General features: G+C 37.1%; 1 protein-coding gene across 9 annotated transcripts in view; it reads right to left on the bottom strand.

Moving 5' to 3' along the window:
• CTNNA3 (catenin alpha 3) overlaps positions 1-20,620 on the bottom strand; it is a 1,911,430-nt gene that overhangs the window by 1,377,202 nt on the left and 513,608 nt on the right. For 7 of the 9 annotated variants that reach the window (XM_055590589.1, XM_055590598.1, XM_055590586.1 and 4 more), the window contains exon 7: positions 19,253-19,456. In XM_055590589.1, coding sequence (XP_055446564.1) covers positions 19,253-19,456 — 204 coding nt within the window. Of the gene's footprint in view, positions 1-5,941; positions 9,477-19,252; positions 19,457-20,620 lie in introns of those variants that run through there. The other 2 variants (XM_055590648.1, XM_055590698.1) reach the window with 2 other exon arrangements.

Consider the following 20,620-nt stretch of genomic DNA (forward strand, 5'->3'; position numbering starts at 1 on the left):
ATCTGCCAATACAAGAGATGCAGGTTTGATCCCTTGATCAGGAAGATCCCTTAGAGAAGGAAATGGCAACCCCTCCAGTATTCTTGCCTGGGAAATCCCATGGACAGAGGAGCCTGGCAGGCCCCTGTCCACAGGGTCACAAAAGAGTTGTACATGACTTAGCAACAACAGGATATAAGATAAATACATATTAATCTGTTGTATTTTTATATATTAGTGGCAAATATGTGGAAATTGAAATTTAAAATATAATATCATTAACAGTACCTGAAAAAAAATTTAACAACTAGGTATAAATCTAACAAAACATGTTCAGGACTTATATGCTGAAAATTACAAAATGCTGATGAAAGAATTCAAAGAAGATCTAACAAATAGAGACATACCATGTGTTCAAGAATTGTTAAGACCCAATATAGGAAACATGCAAGTTCTCCAAAATCGATACATGGTTTAACATAATTCTTATAAAAATCACCGAAATTTTTTGTAGATACAGATAAGATTATCCTAAAACTTATATGAAAAGGCTAAAAAGCTGGAAAAACTAAAAAAACTTTGAAATAGAAGAATAAAGTAGGAAGAATAAGCGTAAGCAATTTCAAGACTAAGTATAAACCTATAGTAATCAATACACTGTGGTGCTGACCCAGGGATAGACAAATAGTTCAATAGTACAGAGAGTCAATTCTAAAGGAAATCAATCCTGAATATTCATTGGAAGGACTGATGCTGAAGCTGAAGCCCCAGTACTTGGACCACCTGCTGAGAAAAGCCGACTCATTAGAAAAGACTGTGATGCTGAGAAAGATTGACGGCAGGGGGAAAAGCGGATGACAGAGAATGAGATGGTTGGATGGCATCACTGACTCAAAGGACATGAGTTTGAGCAAGCTCTGGAAGATGGTGAAGGACAGGGAAGCCTTCAGTCCATGGGATCACAAAGAGTCGGACATGACTGAGCGACTGAAGAACAGAATTGACAAAGACGCAAAAGTAATTGGGCAGAAGAAAGTAATCCATTTCAACAAATAGTCTTGAGTACTTGGATATGAATAGACAAAAAACTAACCTTGAGAAAAATCTCACATCTCATTAAAAAGTAACTCAAAATGAATCATAAATGTGAAATGTAAATTTAAAACATGAAACTATAAAATTTTAAAGAAAATCTTTAGCACCTAGAACTTGGTGAACAGTTCTTAGATACAAAAACTACAATACATTAAAAAAAAAAACCTGATAAGATTGTCTTATCAGCTGCAGACTGCAAGAAAACATTTGCAAATCCCATAGCTGAAAATTTTCTCATATCTAGAATATATATAGAACTCTTAAACAACAGCAAAATACAAACAATCCAATTTAAAAATTGGCCAAAAAACATGATGAACCATTTCACTGAAGAGTATACACAGATAGCAAATAAGCATATGAAAAGATGTTTGCTATCTCCAGCTATTAGGGAAACATATGTTAAAAATATGATCTTCAATGTGTACACATCTATTAGAAGAACTAACATAAAAATATTAAATATACCAAATGTTGGTCAGGGTGCAGAATAACAACGCCTCTTGTAGGTGGAAATATTAAAAAAAAAAAAAAAAACACACAGCCATTCTGGAAAATAGTTTGGGAGTTTCTTATAAACTAAACATTTATTTGCCCTTTGACCCAGTAATCACACTTCTTGGCACTTATCTCAGAAAAATGAAAACTTATGTCTATACAAAATCCTGTACACAACTTTCCACAGAAGCTCTGTTTGTAATAGCCCCAAACTGATAACAACAAAAATGTCCAACAATTGCTGAAGGGCAAAATAACCTGTGGTACATTCATACCATTGGCATATGAAGAATAAATTATCAATATACGAAACTGGGATGGATTTCTAGGGCATCAGGCTGAGTGAAAAACCTTAGTCTCAAAAGATTACATACTGTATGATTCCACTTATGAAATATTTCAGAAAACATAAAATGATAGAAATGGACAACAGGTTAGCATTTGCCAGGGCTTAGGGATGGTGGGATGCCAGGGCAGGGTGGGGGGTATTGATACACTATAGTTACATAAGATACAACCAATGCAGGAAATTGGGCAAAAGGTACACAGAAACTCTCTGAACTATCTTCACAACTTCCTCTGAATTTATAATTATTGCCAAACAAAAGTTTTTCTTTGTAGAAAATTTAATTATCATATACAGGAATAACATCAACAAAAAGAAGGTCTATTAGTCTATGCATAAACATTATTAACATTTTGTTATACTGTTAGCTTTATTTTAAAGTCAAATCTAAAATATATGTGTATTTTACACTGCTATATTTAAAATGGATAACCAACAAGGACCTACTGTGTAGCACATGGAACTCTGCTCAATGTTATGTGGCAGCCTGAACAGGAGGAGAATCTGGGGGAGAATGAAAACAACTATATGTATAGCTGAGTACCTTTGATGTTCACCTAAAAGTATCACAACATTCTTAATCATACTTCAAAATTAATAAAAAAATTTTTTTAAGTTTTTGTTTAATCTTTGTTTCAAGTCTTTGAGAGGCATTCCTGGAACAGTGTGATAACCCCAAATTGAGAGAAGATGGGCAAGTTTCCCCATACTGTCTAAACAGCTCATTATAAAAGCAACCATCAAGTAGATTCACTTACTTCTAGTTCACAAACTTCTAGATTTTACATAAAGGTCAGAAACTAGATAAAATAAGCAGCAAATTCTTGTAAAGGAGTTATAAAATTAGAAAGAGCTTCTGCTTTTACAAAAGACATGACTATCAGAAATAGTGATTATCATCTCTCTGCTACGCATCAAAACAAAAGAGAAAAATAAGTTGTAAGCCAACTGCCCGGTTGTAAGCCAACTGCCATACTTACAGTACTGCCAATTTTGTGGGGGGTTGCATATTTCGTTCCCTGAGCCCCTGCTACTATGCTTAAAATTGCCCCAAAAGAAAGAAGACTTAGTAACCACAGAGGCTGAATGAACACTTGCTTGTGACAGTTCTCTAGCATAAATTATATAATCACTCAGCATTCAATCATTCTGATTCAATGCCACTGAAAAGAGCAGGTGATCATCATGTACATTTTGGGAATATCAATTGTGGATCACCTGGAAAAGTTTCAAAGTCACTTCTTAAATGCAATTATGGACACCATTACAGCAAAATTACACCCAGTCACAAATAAGCCTTATTAAAAATGAAATTCTGCAGCAGGTCACTTAACTAGGTGTTTTGTTTTGTTTTCTCATTGGGAATAGTCACTTTTGCATTACAGGCAGATTCTTTACTGTTTGAGCCACTAGGGAAGCCCTTTCAATAGAATCTTGATAAGGTTTACCTACTTCACATCTGTTATGAAGATATCTTTGGTGGTTTTATTTTTAACACAGGACTTATATGAAAGATTTGTAGAGATTAACTAAATCTATTCTTTGAGCAAACTGCAGGAGATAGTGAGGGACAGGGAAAACTGGCATGCTACAGTCCATGGGGTCACAAAGAGTTGGACACAACTTATTGACTGAACAACAACAATGCTTTGCACTATATCAGTTTTTGTCTTCTTCCTTACTAAGCTGTTGTTAAAAACCCTTGACCACTATGGCTAAGGGGATAGTCTGACTCATCTTTTGTACCTTCTAGGCAGTTCCTCAGGATTCCCTGGTGGCTCAGATGGTAAAGAGTCTGCCTGCAATGTGGGAGACCTGGGTTCAATCCCTGGGTTAGGAAAATCCCCTGGAGAAGGAAATGGCAACCCACTCCACTATTCTTGCCTGGAAAATCCCATGGACAGAGGAGCCTGGCAGGCCACAGTCCATGGGTTCACAAAGAGTTGGACACAACTGAGTGACTTCATTTTCAGGCAGTTCCTCACATTTGAAGTTAGAATAGTTTTGATTATTTATGCATTTCTCAAAATAAAGTCTTTGCCAATAGAATTCTGTATGATTCCGATTCTCATCTATTTCTGTGCAAGAAGTCAACCTAGTGCCTAAAAGCAGTAAGTTTTTACTCTCTTTCGTGGTTCTGAGGTTTGACTGGGTTTGGCCAGGAGTTCACATATCAGGTCTCAATGCAGCTGCAGCCATAGGAAGGTCTAAATAGGCCAGACATCTAAGAGGGCACATTCACAGAACTGGCAGCTGATTTGAGAACTCAGTAGAGGCTATCATCCAGAATACCCACCCGGTTGTGGCCCCTCCAGGTGGGTTGGGCTTCCTATACTATAGCAGCTGCATTCTGAGAGGGAGTTTCCAAGATTGAGCGTTCCAAGAGACTTAGTTGGAATCTGAAAGGCAAGGTTTTTTATGATATAGTCTCAGATGTTCCAGAATGTTACTTCTGCTATGTTTAACTGGTCAAGTCATTAGGCTAAACCCAGTTTCAAGAAAAAGAGTATTAAACTCCAACTAACAATGGAGGAAAAATACCACAAAGTAATACCACAGAATATGCAAAATGGAGATATTTTTGTGGCCATTTTGGAAAAATATAACCTACTACATATGGAAAGTTTTGTTTTTCTCCAATATGCTACTATAAAATGCCCACTGCCTATTTTACTGGTTAACATCAGAAATGACAGCATGGTGATCTCCCTAAATGTTTTGCGTCTTTTTCCTTTTGTTACCTTTCCTAACAGTAGTAGCATTATTAAAGCTGCAGAAACATGGAGGTGACTAAGCATTAAAAATCATGTGGTGGTGAAGGCATTTCTGTATAGAGCTGTGCTGCCTAACATCACAGTCACATGTGGCTACCGAACACGTAAGGTGTTGCTAATCCAACTACAGTGTAAATGTGAAATACATACCAGATTTCAAGGACTTAGTACTAAAAGGAAATATGAACTATCTCAATGATAATGTTTATATTGATTATATGTTGAAGTGATGTTTTGCATATACTGAACTAAATCAAACACATTATTCAAATTAATTTCACCTGCTTCTTTTACTTACATGGCTACCAGAAATTTTTAAGTTATATTTGACTCAGATATTATCTAGTTTGCATAATATTTCCATTGGAAAGCACTGACTCTGATAATAAACTAAATCATATTTCCATTGTATAGCACAATGGTATTTCATGGTGTTTACATCATTAAATAATTTTCAGGTATTTTAATTACCTCATGCTAAATCTTATGTGAGATACATAAGCACATTAGAAATCAGTATTTTGGTATTTCTATAAAACTGATTTCCTTTCCTGAGATTTACAGTTTACATTTAATATACCTATATGTTTAGTATATAATTGCAGCAATTCATTTTATGTATTATTTCAAAGTTTCTCAGAGTATCTCTATATGACCCCTGATTACGATTATGTATTAATTTTCTATTGCTACTGTAATGAGTAACCACAAATGTAGTGATTTGACACTAACTTATTACCTTACGGCTACATAAGGCAGAAGTATAAAACTGGCCTAAAATAAAGGTGTCAGGAAGGCCTAAAATAAAGGTGTTCTCAGAGGCTCCAGATGAGAACTGATCATTTGGGTTATTGGAAGATTTTCCAGACATCAGTTGAAGGCAATTTCCAGGATTTAGAAGCTCTCTTTGGATCATGTCCCTCTTCCTCCAACTTTAAAGCCAATGTTGGGCTGCACTCCACAGACCCACAAGCCCTGTACTTGCCCAGCTTCAAAACTGACAAAAGAACCCAAGTCAGAGACCAGTAGTTTAAAGCAGCGGTCCCCAACCCTTTTGGCACCAGGGACTTGTTTCATGAAGACAGTTTTTCCACAGGATGGGCAGGCAGATGGTTTCAAGATGATTCAAGTGCTTTACATTCATTGTGCACTTCATTTCTATTATTATTACATCAGCTGCACCTCAGATCATCAGGCATTAGGTCCAAGAAGTTGGGGAACCCTGGGTTTAATGGATGGGAGAGCTTACCCATCTGAAGCAAGGTCCTGGAGAAAGGCCCAAAAATGTGCAGCAGACACTAGCAGGACATGGCGACAGTCTGCTCTCAGGAGGAGGATGGAGATTGCAGGTTATTAGGGAAGTGATGTCAGGTGGGTTCTTTAGTTACCAGGGAAACCAGCAGAGGGCTGTACCTCACTGCCCCTTTGGTAAGAACAATCACCAGCTGGGACCTGGAGTAAGTATGTAGGAAGGTCAGCCAGGTGGGTAAAATATAGATGAAGCAGGCACTGGTCAGGCAGGAGATGTACAAGAGCAAAAGAATGGCTATCCTTAGTGGCCTGACCATATAGCTAGCAATGGCTAATTGACTCTCATGCTTTGAATCTCTCTTTCTTCCACCACACCTTTCTCTGATCCAGTCAAGAAAGGTTCTCTGGTTTCAAGTAACTGTTTAGATTGATGCCACCTATTTAATTAAGCTTAATCACTCCATCACAAATCCCTGTACATCTGCAAAATCCCTTGTACCATGTAAAGTGAAGTGTTCATAGTTTTCAGGGATGAGCATGGACATTTGCTGGGGGTGGGGTGGGGCATTATTCTGCCTACCACCGATAGGAATCAACTTTTTACAGGGAGATAAAACTCCTTATAGATATATCCTTGCCATATATAAATGTAAGAAAAGTATTTTTCAAATAAGGTACCATGCTCTCAGACTGAACAATATTGATAATCTAAATCCATTAGGACATTAGAGATTTACTTCAAGTTTGTAGGAATGTCAAACTAAAATAGTTAAACGCAGCTCTGGGACATTAAAGCAAACAACTATTGGAGTAATAAAGCTTTGCAGTCAATAACCTCAGCTGAGTTTTTCAGATACAAGCTGTGATAGTTATGTCTAAAGAAAACATTAAGGCAAATATAGTTTCAATTTATCTATCAGAAGAAAACAAGCAAATTAAGTCATGTCAGAATTCAAAAAGCTCTTTTATTATGTTTATAAGACTTTAAAACATATATTAAAATTTCTGATTTTAAAAAAAGGACCCAAATAGGATGAGGCAATGTATAGATCACTAACAATCTTCTCCAACTAATTATTAAGTATAATCAATAGCCAGGCAAATCAACTGCACAATTGTTTATCTGTGTCTGACTGGCTAAACTTATTTCAGCACAGAAATAGAACTACAAGTTGACCTTTGATCCTGAACTTGTATTATAATGGTGTAGTAACTTTTTATTCAGAGCCTATCTACAATATCTCATTAAGAAATATTGAATATGCTTCAACGGTAAAAGGTTCTAGTACAAATTCCAATGTAGCAGGGTATGAGGGGATCCAAGCAATTCTCAGAACACCAGCTGGGTGTCCTATGCTGCTGCTGCTAAGTCGCTTCAGTCGTGTCTGACTCTGTGCGACCCTATAGACAGCAGCCCACCAGGCTCCCCCATCCCTGGGATTCTCCAGGCAAGAACACTGGAGTGGGTTGCCATTTCCTTCTCCAATGCATGAAAGTGGAAAGTGAAAGTGAAGTCGCTCAGTCGTGCCTGACTCCTAGTGACCCCATGGACTGCAGCCTACCAGGCTCCTCTGTCCATGGGATTTTCCAGGCAAGAGTACTGGAGTGGGCTGCCATTGCCTATAATTCAATTCAATTCTGATACTGCTGCTGCTGCTAAGTCACTTCAGTTGTGTCCGACTCTGTGCGACCCCAGAGACGGCAGCCCACCAGGCTCCCCCGTCCCCGGGATTCTCCAGGCAAGAACACTGGAGTGGGTTGCCATTTCCTTCTCCAATGCAGGAAAGTGAAAAGTGAAAATGAAGTCACTCAGTCATGTCCGACTCTTAGCAACCCCATGGACTGCACCATACCAGGCTCCTCCATCCATGGGATTTTCCAGGCAAGAGTACTGGAGTGGGTTGCCATTGCCTTCTCCTAATTCTGACACTACCTACCTTTAGATAGCATCAGATTCCACAGGTAAGGCTTCAGTTCTGCAGACAGCCTCCCTACCCCACCCCACATCAAATGCCAATAATAAGTTCAGATTGTTACCTATGCATCTGACCATCTGGCTATAAACCACAGGTTCCCACTAACCCTTCCTCAGGTTCAATTAATTTATTAGAGCAACTCAGAACTCAGAGAAACATTTTACTTAGTATTAATAGATTATTATATATGGCTGTAACTCATGAACAGCTAGATGGAAGAGATGCATAGGACAAGGCACGTAGAAAAGGGTGCAAAGCTTCCATGCCTCTCCAGATGCACCACTATTCCTGACCCTCCACGTCCTCATCAGTCCAGAAGCTCTCCAAACCCTGTCCTTTTCAGGTTTATATGGAGGCTTCATTACATCACTGCATAAATCATTGGCCATTAGTGATTGAACTCAACCTTCAGTGCCTCTCCCTTCCCTGGGATTCAGGAGGATAGGACTGAAAGTTCCAATCTTCTAATTACATGGTGGATTCTCCTGGCAACTAGCCTCCATTCCTAGGTCCAAAAGTTATCTCATTAACATAACAATAGACATCTTTACTACTTTCATCCCTTAGAAAATTTCAAGGGTTTTAGAATCTCTGTGCCAGAAGTGGGACAAAGACCAAATAAATATTTATTATAAATCACAATTTTACAAATGGAAATTGATCTATAAAGAAAAACCTACTAAGATGATATTATCAGAGACTCATAATTCAGGTCTGCCCCGTGGCTCAGAGGCTAACGCGTCTGCCCACAATGCAGGAGACCTGTGTTCGATCCCTGGGTCTGGAAGATCCCCTGGAGCAGGAAATAGCAACCCACTCCAGTATTCTTGCCTGGAGAATCCCATGGACAGAGGAGCCTGGTGGGCTACAGTCCATGGGGTCTCAAAGAGTCGGACATGACTGAGCAACTTCACTTACTTATCGCTTACTTAAAGAAAGATAGGTTTAAATTGAAATACAGCCTGTATTGAAAGCAAATAAAAATCAAATATTTGCAAGCAACCTATTTGTAAACTAATGGTCAGTAGTTAGTCACATATCCCCTTTTCTTCTTTCCCCTTCATTTCATCCAAATGGAACTGTTTCTATTCCCCATACCAAATGCACTGTGCTGATTCCTGCTTCTGTGTCTTTGCACAGGCTGTTACCCCCACTCTTGAATTCCTACCTTCACTTGATAATAGCTTTCTCCTCTGTGATGCCTTCCCTGTTCAGTCCTAAGTTGAGCCACTTCCTAGTTGCTGCTATTACTGGACTTAGCCCTGACCAGCATTTCAGCTCATATTGTGCTTTATTTTACTTACTTGCTTATATGTCTGATTTCCCTTGACAGCTAAGACTGAGATTGCTCAAACCGAAATCACCAGTTGTAAGCACAGTGTCTCTAGAACTATGTGGCTAGAAATTGCATAATACTAATAAAAATTTAACTCAACCTTTGTATTTTAGCTCTATTTAATGGTTAATATTAAATCTATCAATAAAATATGTTAAATTCCTCTTAAAATCCTTCATAAGTATTATCCTACCTATAATACACAGTCATATAATAGTCTGCTTGGAACAGTCCTGACTTATGCCTTTTATATATCTATTAAGGCCTGTTAATCATCTCATCTCCATTTCTCAAAAGTATCCTGATTTGAATGACAAATTATATGATTATCTTAAATTTCCTGAACATTATCAATGGCAACTTAAATACTACAGAAGATCAAATATTTCAAAGCCTACAAAAGAAAAACCTTTTATTTTTGCAATTAACTGTTACACTGGATTCTATGGTGCTTCACTCAGATCACCTTTTCAATTAGAAATAACAGCTTCTGACTGCTTGTAGATTTGTCCCTGTCCAGGATCTGAGTCTCAGCTACAGGGAACTGCCCCATACAAGGTTACACTGTTTCCAAGGGTGGCCCACAGGTAACGAACAACAGCTGTAAGGACAAAAAGACTCTCCTCAGTTCAGTTCAGTTCAGTTGCTCAGTCTCGTCCGACTCTTTGTGACCCCATGAATCCCAGCACGCCAGGCCTCCCTGTCCATCACCAATTCCCGGAGTTCACTCAGACTCATATCCATCGAGTCAGTGATGCCATCCAGCCATCTCATCCTCTGTCATCCCCTTTTCCTCCTGCCCCCAATCCCTCCCAGCATCAGAGTCTTTTCCAATGAGTCAACTCTTCGCATGAGGTGGCCAAAGTACTGGAGTTTCAGCTTTAGCATCATTCCTTCCAAAGAAATCCCAGAGCTGATCTCCTTCAGAATGGACTGGTTGGATCTCCTTGCAGTCCAAGGGACTCTCTAGAGTCTTCTCCAACACCACAGTTCAAAAGCATCAATTCTTCGGTGCTCAGCCTTCTTCACAGTCCAACTCTCACATCCATACATGACCACAGGAAAAACCATAGCCTTGACTAGATGGACCTTTGTTGGTAGAGTAATGTCTCTGCTTTTGAATATGCTATCTAGGTTGGTCATAACTTTCCTTCCAAGGAGTAAGCGTCTTTTAATTTCATGGCTGCAGTCACCATCCGCAGTGATTTTGGAGCCCAGAAAAATAAAGTCTGACACTGTTTCCACTGTTTCCCCATCTATTTCCCATGAAGTGATGGGACCAGATGCCATGATCTTTGTTTTCTGAATGTTGAGCTTTAAGCCAACTTTTTCACTCTCCACTTTCACTTTCATCAGGAGGCTTTTTAGTTCCTCTTCACTTTCTGCCATAAGGGTGGTGTCATCTGCATATCTGAGGTTATTGATATTTCTCCCGGCAATCTTGATTCCAGCTTGTGTTTCTTCCAGTCCAGCGTTTCTCATGATGTACTCTGCATATAAGTTAAATAAGTTTGGGACAACTGTGAGGAGCCAGCCTATCTCCAGGTCTTTCCATAGAATGGCTGAGATTTCTATTGCAAGTGACCTTCTCCCTCTGCCCAATCCTGCCTTCTTCACTGCCTTCCATAACTCCCAAGAGAATACTCCAATAAACCTTCATGCTACCCTTAACCTCCAGGTTACCTGACCTAAGATAGCACTCTTTCTCTTCTTTGTAGTATCATCTCCTGGCTATGAAGTATGCTAGGCTCAGGACCCTTATTTTTTGTCCAAGTTTGAACTGACACTGCATGCCAGGACTCTTGCTTCCTATTTATTCTTTTCTTTTCTATCATTTAACCCATTTTTCTTTTTATGTAACAGAGAAATCTGAATAAAGCCCAGGGTTTAAAAAAAAACACATAGCAAAGACTTTTGAGAACTATATGAGCAGTGCCTAAACATTGGCGGGTAAAGGAATCCATTTCTTGAGAAAGGGACATTTGAAACAATCCACAGAGTGAATGACTAACCTGCTCCACAAATATTAGAAATCATGACTGTCTCTGCTGGAAGGCAAAAGATGAAAACAAAAGACTCTCAGCCTAGCCTTCAGGCTTTCTGGTCTAGGGTATATAATCTTTAGGGACGTCCATCTGTATATTCTTCTCTGCACAGAAACTATCTTGCCACTTTATGATATCCTCTATTACTTTCTAGTTATTTTTATTTTATGCAAATTACCTCTTTCTCTTCCTGTGCTCTGGCTATCCAGGTACTTCTCCTTCCCCTTTTTAAAAATAATTATAGCTATCTACCTTTTTTATTTTAGCTTTTCTTATTAATTCAATAATCATGTAGCCTACATCTCTGCAGGGATCTCTCTATTAACTTTTAAGAAAGACTAAAACATTAGATCACAAATAAAAGATCCATGGGAAGAGTTCATTCCCTTGAAAGAAGAATCTATAAGCCTCCTTTTCCCCAGTGAGCACTGCATGAATTCCTCTTAAATATCAAAATGATCTTTATTAGCCAGATTTGGATAATTCCAAAATTAGCTTGTTAAGATAGATAGAGTAATTATTTAAAAAATCAGTCCTCCAGTAACTCAGGAACCTTTGGGAAGAGTAAGAGTAAAACCCAAAGCAGTTGAAACAATACCATCTTATTTGTAAAACAATTCATAGACTAGATACCTCCCACTTCCTTGTCCTTAAAAAAGGCACAGAAAAGAAAGCAAGGAATACAAAATCAAATTTAGCCCTTTTAATCAGAACTCCACCATTTGTTATTTCTCTCAACTCCCTAATTGTTGAATTCTTGGCTTCTATATCACAACTTCAAAATCTGTCTCCAGTTTCCTTGATTTTGACAATTCCTTTCTATGTTCTTGAATTTTGATTTCATGTTATAATATGAGTTTGGTTCATCTCTCTGATTTTAGAATATCTACTATTGTACAAACCTGTAAGGAAACTATTTGCTTATCTTCCTCCTCTTACTTCTTCATTAGCTGAGGTAGTAAAATTCAGATCTATAAACTAAACCACATGGTTTCCAACATACTCAAAAACTAGTCACTATGATGGCATTATTGACAAATTTAAGGATAAAAAATATAAAGCATCTAAAACAGTGAACTGATCCAATAACCATTAACTCTAATATGCAGTCCATGAAGAAAGGAAGGAAGGAAGAAAGGAAGAAAAGAGAAAGGAAGGAAGGAAGAGAGGGAGGGAGTGAGGGCAGGGAGGAGGGAAAGAAAAGGAAATAGACTTGGAAGCTGCCTGTACATTTTTAGAATTTTAATTCTAATTTGTCTCTAGAATTTGAATAGTCGTTGCATACAGATCATCCTAAGTGCTTTAACCTTTTAACTTGAGAAATAAGGCTGAAGTTACTTTCAAAATGGTTTTTCAAAAGAGAGGTGAAAAATCCCCATAATCTCTGATTCAGACACCAAATCTTTGGTGTCTTCACTGAATCTATATAATTCCCCAAGATTGGGAATGAATTAAACCCAAGATATACAAATGAAATTGGTCTCTAAATAAAAAAAGCACTTCATTTGCTTTTTTACTCACTCAACAAATATGTAACAGGAATCAACAATACAATATGCTTTCACACAAAACAGCAAAAAGAAAACATCAGGCTAGTGAGGTCTGCAAATACAAATTGGGCCCTTTATGCAGCCCAAGAGTATTCATGTACTCTAGTGGTGCCATCTCTCATTCAACTCTCTAACATTCTTCTGTAGTAAAGTACCAATCTGTAAACTTCAATAATAATTCTACATCCCCTGATGATCCTCTCTTCAACAACACATACAAAGTTAACATCAACAGGATTTCAATCCAACACCAGAAAAATATTCATGTCTGCTAATTCTTAGTACTAAAGCATGATGACCACTCATCTCCATTTTCACCTGCTATAGAGAAACCACCATTTAAAAGTGACTGGTTTCCTTCTAAAATCCTTCCTTCTTTAGAGAGCCTCCTTGTTCCACCCCATCTAGGTGACGAATTCTTTAATTATATTATACATCAGAGAAGATGGTCTAGACCTAACCAATCCTGGAGGCATAACAAAATCGGCAGAAATATCTAAGAAAAATAAACTTCTATGTTTTAAAAGACAAAAGCTAAACTTTCTCTGATACTGAATGTTCACTGGAGTATATTTTTTAATGAATAAAAATCCTGTTTTGAAATATAACAAGAGGTGGATCCAAATGTAGAGATTGTGATGAGAAAATTTTGTTTCTGAATATTCACATTGATTTTTAGAAGAGAACTATACTTTGCAAAATAAGACCTTTTATAACAGGAAGTCTACTATATAAATTTAGTAGATATTTGAAAGTCATTCCATTTGAGTGCCGAATTGATGCTTTTGAACTGTGGTGTTGGAGAAGACTCTTGAGAGTCCCTTGGACTGCAAGGAGATCCAACCAGTCCATTCTAAAGGAGATCAGCCCTGGATGTTCTTTGGAAGAAATGATTCTAAAGCTGAAACTCCAGTACTTTGGCCACCTCATGCGAAGAATTGACTCATTGGAAAAGACTCTGACGCTGGAAGGGATTGGGGGCAGGAGGAAAAGGGGACAACAGAGGATGAGATGGCTGGATGGCATCGGGAGGCCTGGCGTGCTGTGATTCATGGGGTCGCAAAGAGTCAGACACAACTGAGCAACTGAACTGAACTGAACATGGCATGTATAATATGTAATAATTTTATTCATTCTTTCATTCAAAAATACAATATTTTTTTTGTATTTTGTAAAATAAAAATGCCAAGCATTGTGCCTGGGACTTCAGATAAAACAGTAAATAAAACAGACATGCAATCTACCTGCAAAGAGTGCAGGTAAAGTGAGTATGGGATATAAACTACAATGGATTTGAAGCATAAGGATTGATAATGATTCTACAGAAGAGACTAGGAAAGACTAGTACTAGGTATATGGCCATGAGTCACCCAAAGGCATCCATGTCCACATTCCTAGAACCTGTGACTGTTATGTATACCTGTGGCGGATTCATGTTGATATATGGCAAAACCAATACAATATTGTAAAGTTAAAAAATAAAAAAAAAAAGTAAAAAAAAAAAAGAACTTTGCAAAAGAAATTAAGGTCAAGGGTCATAAAATGGGATGATTATTTTGAATAATACCAGTGCACTGAATCTAATCACATGAGTCCTAAAAAAGTGGAAAACCTTTCCTGGCTGGAGTCAGAGAAAGAGATGTGAGGGCAGAAGCAAGGTTAGAGAGATGTGACAGTGCTGTCTTTGAAGACAGAGGAAGATGGCATTGAACCAAGGAATGTGGGCGATCTCCAGAAGCTAAAAAAGGCAAAGAAATGAGTTTTTTCCCGACGGTCTCCAGAAAACAATATATATGTATGTTTAAAATGAAAATATTAGAGCAAACATATATTATCATATGTTTAAGTAGTTGTCTATTTTATTTGTTATAGACCCATCTGGACGCATATATTACGAATTTATTACTCAGTTCAGTTCAGTCACTCATTCGTGTCCAACTCTTTGTGACCCCACAGACTGCAGTACACCAGGCTTCCCTGTCCATCACCAACTCCCAGAGCTTACTCAAACTCATGCCTATAGAGTTGGTGATGCCATCCAACTTACTGAACATACAGCTTAAGTCAAAAATGATTGAGACTTGCTGATCAGTTTAAGGAAGTAAAGTTATTTAGATTCAAACTGGTCCCATGAATTGAGCTTGAGAAAAACATGAACTGTATTTATTTCACACCATTGATATGTTCTGGACTCAATAAACTTGCAAAATTTGAAGCCTTGAAGTCACATTCACATAAAAGATCACCGATCATGATGCGAGTTAACCTTGCTTTAACTTTTCCTGGTTATTTTCATTGCATCTGAATTATTATTAAGCATTTACCCTATCAACATAGCTCAATAACAACAGCTCCAAACTAATCTGAAAAGCAAGTCAGACCCACCAAATGAAACACAACACTCCTTAAACTAATAAGTTGAAGACTTTGGTATGAGAGTTGCCCTAAAATATTTGACCAAACTCAGAAAGGTTTGAGTCCAGCTAGTTTCAGGAAAGTACATTCTCTTTCATTCCAGCTACTGAAACAGTTATAGAGAAGCATTATTTGTGATAGAAACCTAGAGTAAAAGTAAACCTGGAAATTTTTTCTGATAATATACTCCACAGTGGTTCCTGCTTTTTAACTCCAAAATTCATTGGCTTGCTCAGATACTCATATTAGGCCAAAAATTCTGCACTTGTATATAAAAAGGAACTATTATACTGATTTGGGATGCTTTTTCGTAAGTGCAAATTTGTTTATTAATAGGTTATACTTATCAATAAAATGTTAATATAGCGTGCATATGAGCAGGTTTCTGATCCTGTAGACCACCACTGCCTAACTTTAGCTTCTCCGGCTCTCATCTCTATACCAACATGAGGGCAGCTTACCAGACAGTATCCACATACACACGCTAAGTCTTTCATTCCCTGAGAAAAAGAGTGCCTTCCTCAACAAATACTTAACCTTATGCCCTAGGAAAAATGAATATATAAATATTCTTAGATCACCCAAAGAACAAGCTTTTTCACCTCTGTGTATTTCCTTTCCAGTTCTCTTGTTCTCACCATTAAACCTCCCTACCTTTTCTCCACAGTTATCATGTAAATATAATAAATAAATACAAATTAAATGCTTCAGGCACATTGTCATTTTAACTGTAAAAGCTGAGATGAAGCAAGCACTAATTCAATTTCCCTGTATCCACATAGTAATTACTGAACACCTGCTACCTGAAAGGCACAGTGGTAGGGCCAGAGACACAGCCCTTGCTCTCCTAAAGCTTCTGACCAGTGGAGAAGACAAATAGGCAAACACAGGAATTCCAACAAGCATGAGAGCTATAAAGGGGAAAGCACCATGAAGGAGAGCTATTTAATGGGATGTTTGCACTCATTTACCCGAAGGAGAAAAAAGGAAACATGGGAAAGAGAAGAAGGAGGAAGAAGAAAGCATCCATCAATCATGAAGAGTAGTGCAATCTAATCAATTAAATAACTGAGAAATATCTGAATTCCTACAATTAAGTCTACCTTTAAAAAATGAAAATTAAAATAATTATCTGGACAAGCTTAAAAAAAAGCTACTTACCTTTGATCTCAATTATTTGGACGTTATAGATGGAAAAGTCTTTCCACTTCACTCATAATAGAGAACTTACCTTTCTTAAACCAAAATATCTAGCAGAAAGATATTAGTAACATAAATAAGTTTTGTAAATTTGACAAATGGGCCTTGAAACTGAACATCAGATTAAAACCTCATTAAAAAAAAGCAAAAGACAAACAAAAATTTTCATGTTTTTGTGCCTAACCTAGCATATTTGATACCTAGAATAGATACTTTTTAAATGACCCCCTACTCTATATGATAAATTACTTTTCAGTGATAATCATTATTTTCCTGATTGGCTCCTTAACTTTAAAGAATTGACAATTTCAGAAGAGAAACAGATTTCAAGTTGTTATTCAAATTGAATAAAATATTTCATGTATGAAATTTTCACTTATCTAAAAAATTATAACCTCCTGCAATTTATACTGTTTCATTGTTAGAATTTTAAAATTAAAATAAAAATTCCAAGTGATCACATGAAGTAACAGAATTAAAGTAATTCTATTTCTAGTTCTTTGTCTTTACAACCACTGGGTCATCCTTGTCCATACTGAATCTGCTGTGTAAATCTATAAAGAATATAATGTTTATTAAAGGCTAATCATAAAAATGTGCTAATTTGAATTATACATACATATATATTATTAAAACTCAACAATAACCACTGTAATTATTTAAAAATGAATTTGTGAAAAACATTATCACGGACTTTGAGAATTGCTGGTGCAGAACAACTTTTAATTGGCTTTATTATTTTTATAAATTTCTAGAGGTGATGCACCTTCTCAATGGTTGCACCCAAGACAGATTGTTCCCATAACTTCATTCTCTGTATGAAAAGTTTTTAACCCAAAGTTGAAGAAAGCTATAAAGCCACCACTATTTTTATGTGATATATATGTTTATTAGAGACAGGAACAGCTTCAGTGGCCTGTCACTGGGCAAAAGGCATCATATTCAGAACGGAGCCCATGCTTGGATTTTAATGTTTTGAAATTCTTAGAAATCTTTGACTTTGTGTATTTACGTGAAGTCTGATGGGGCAATAAAGCATATATCCTGGATTTACACGCAGTCCTGACTTCCAGTGCTTCAAGGAACAGAGCCTCAGCCAACTGTTCCCCAACCCAGCAATTGCTGCCACCCTCCACTCCTGGTAGGAGCCTCAATACAAAGCAGGATGGGTGGGAGGCATGGGTAGGGCTACAAAAGCATGTGAGAGTCTATGTGCTCCTGCAAGTATCCCTATGCCCCAGAGAACCAAACATTAAATAGAAAATAAAAATAACCTCTCTTGGGTCAATCAAGACTGTTAAAAAAGGTAAAAGCTTTCATTTTTTCCCCTGCTTATGAACAGGCCTTACATTTTCACTTTGAACTGGGCTCCACAATTATGTAGCCATCCTTGCCTATGTATGTAGGTGAGTATCTGCATGTGCATGCTAACTTTATCTTATTTAATAAAATTAATTTACCTATAATTTTATAATTTATAAATAAACATATATATGTAACTACCATATTTTATCTACAAAATGAAAATAATAATTTTAATAGTTTATACTTCAAGGGAGAAGGAATTTCAACACAATATTATCTTCTGAGTTTCTTAGAATTGGTGAATTCCCTTTAAAAGTCTTTCACTATAAATATATTATATGCTAAAAATAGTGATATTCCAGCTTCAGAAACAGGACATGACATTACTAATATGTTCTTATTAACAAAATCTGCTTTGCAACTTTGATTTCTTGACAGGCTAGAGATTTTTGGTCAGGAGCCAAAGTCATCAAATATTAAGAGTATGGAGATACATCAAATGTGTTGAAGTATCCTTAAAACTCACTAATTTTAGCACATTTCCATTATTCACATAAATTACTTATACTGAACAATCCTAAATCTTCAACCTCACATGTAAAAAATGGTATGCTTTGTAACTCATCATTTTCAAAATATACCTTCATAACTCTTCAATTATCCCACTTAAAGCAGATGAACAAAATATTTCTATTATACATTTTTTTCTTTTCTTTACCTCTATTATTTAAGGAGTCAAAATCCATGATATTGAATATATAGCTAATGATGACCTTAAGACTTTCTTATTTTAAAAATGAAACTAAGTAGTCATAGTTACTCCTTAGGTGGATGTATATAAATATATATATTAGATATAGATATATAAAGAGTACATCATAAATAAATATATATGTGAAATGATACCAAAAGAATCTTGAAACAAATATTTTTGCATTTGTCTAAATTCAGACATCATTTCTAATATTCCTGAGAGAGCTAAAACTGCAAGAAATCTATGACATTATACCATATTTAAAAAAGGTGCACAGCAAGGAAGATTCAGAGCAGCCAAAAATAAAAAAAAATTTTTTTAAATGTCCCCTGATCCCTATAGCATTGACTTTACCCAACACCATCTAAATTTTAACTCTTATTCAACAATGTAATCCTGAGCAACCTGCCCTTTTCTTTGTCTTCTTTTTATCCTTTAAATTGATGGGCAACTTCAGTTTCCTTTCCCCAATCCTGACTCCCTTCTCCAACTAGAATTTAAATACTGTATCAAGCAAAACAATCAGATAGAAATAACCTTCTGGTTGAATTCCATCCCTAAAAACTCCTGTCTCCTTGCTGTACTCTGGGAGCAGTTCATGCAGAAGCCAACTCAAAAGCTCAATCCATGTAAAATCATGTACTCATTCATAAGTTATTACATTTTGTACACCGAAAGAAACTTGGCACATTCCCAATGTATGGGGTCAGGGAAAACCGGTTACCTACATTGTTCATGTACTCTGAAAGCAGGTCCTGGAGAGCCTGGCGAATGGCGTTGCATTCTGCAATAATCCGCTCCCGATGGAAATCTCTTGTGCAGGAAGAGTCGGCCAACAGAGCAGCCCCACTGATAATGGCTTCAAGGCGTTTCTCTAGGGACGGTCTTATTTCCTCCTCAGTCACTGTGAGTGGATCCAAGACAATTAAACTCTAAAGGAAAAACATATTTCGATGGTTAGAACTCCATGATATTTAAATTTTTTTTTATTATTATGTTTTCACATTTAGAATGGATATCTGATGAGAAAGAGAATTGTGTTTTTACTGCCTCACCCAGTTCACACATCATTCTATAAAGCAGTTATTATTCATGTAACAAAAATCGTGAAATTACGAGCACTGGTTCTAGTGTCAGTCAAATCTGTATTCAAATCTTGCCCTTCCCACTCATCAATGGTGCAAGTTCACTCAGGTGTCTTATGTACTGTAAGCCTCACCTTCCTGATCTGTAAAACTGCAATACTAACATTGTTTATCTCATAAAACTGCCGTAAGAATGATATGAATGCTTAATATAGTGACTGGCACATATTAACTGTTCTTTACAATGGTCATTTTCATATAGCACTTCATTGTTTACAAAATGTTTTCACCTATATTATCTCATCTTGACAACACTATAAAGAGGTAGGCAGCAAAGATATTGTTAACTACACATTTCAATCAACGGTGAAAGAGGCTGAGACTGTCTTGCTGCTGCTGCTGCTGCTGCTGCTGCTAAGTAGCTTCAGTCGTGTCCAACTGTGCGACCCCATGGACTGCAGCCTACCAGGCTTCTCTGTCCATGGGATTCTCCAGGCAAGAACGATGGAGTGGGTTGCCATTTCCTTCTCCAATGCATGAAAGTGGAAAGTGAAAGTGAAGTCATTCAGTCATGTCTGACTCTTAGCGACCCCATGGACTGCAGCCCTCCAGGCTCCTCCGTCCATGGGATTTTCCAGGCAAGAGTACTGGAGTGGGGTGCCACTGCCTTCTCTGAGACTGTCTTACCCAAGGTCAATAAGCTAATAGGTGAAGTTCAAGCAAGTATTCAAGTCTTATAATACCTAATTCAATAGTGTTTTCATTATGCCTCACTGCAAATCAACACTCTAATTAACCTTAACACAAACATATCAAAGAGAATTCTGAATTTTAATTATTCATTTTGAAAGTAAAATTTCATCTTCCTGTTGATTCCAACTTCCAGCCACTTCCCACCACTGGAAGCTCACATGGTATTTTTAAGGTTTCCATTAGATGTGTCCTCAGGAAATAGAAGCCAAGATAATCTACAGACTTTGAAGAAAGGGTAGAAAATATGAGGCTCTACGG

This window comes from Bubalus kerabau, chromosome 1, assembly GCF_029407905.1.
Source record: "Bubalus kerabau isolate K-KA32 ecotype Philippines breed swamp buffalo chromosome 1, PCC_UOA_SB_1v2, whole genome shotgun sequence".
In the NCBI taxonomy this organism is placed as follows: domain Eukaryota; kingdom Metazoa; phylum Chordata; class Mammalia; order Artiodactyla; family Bovidae; genus Bubalus; species Bubalus kerabau.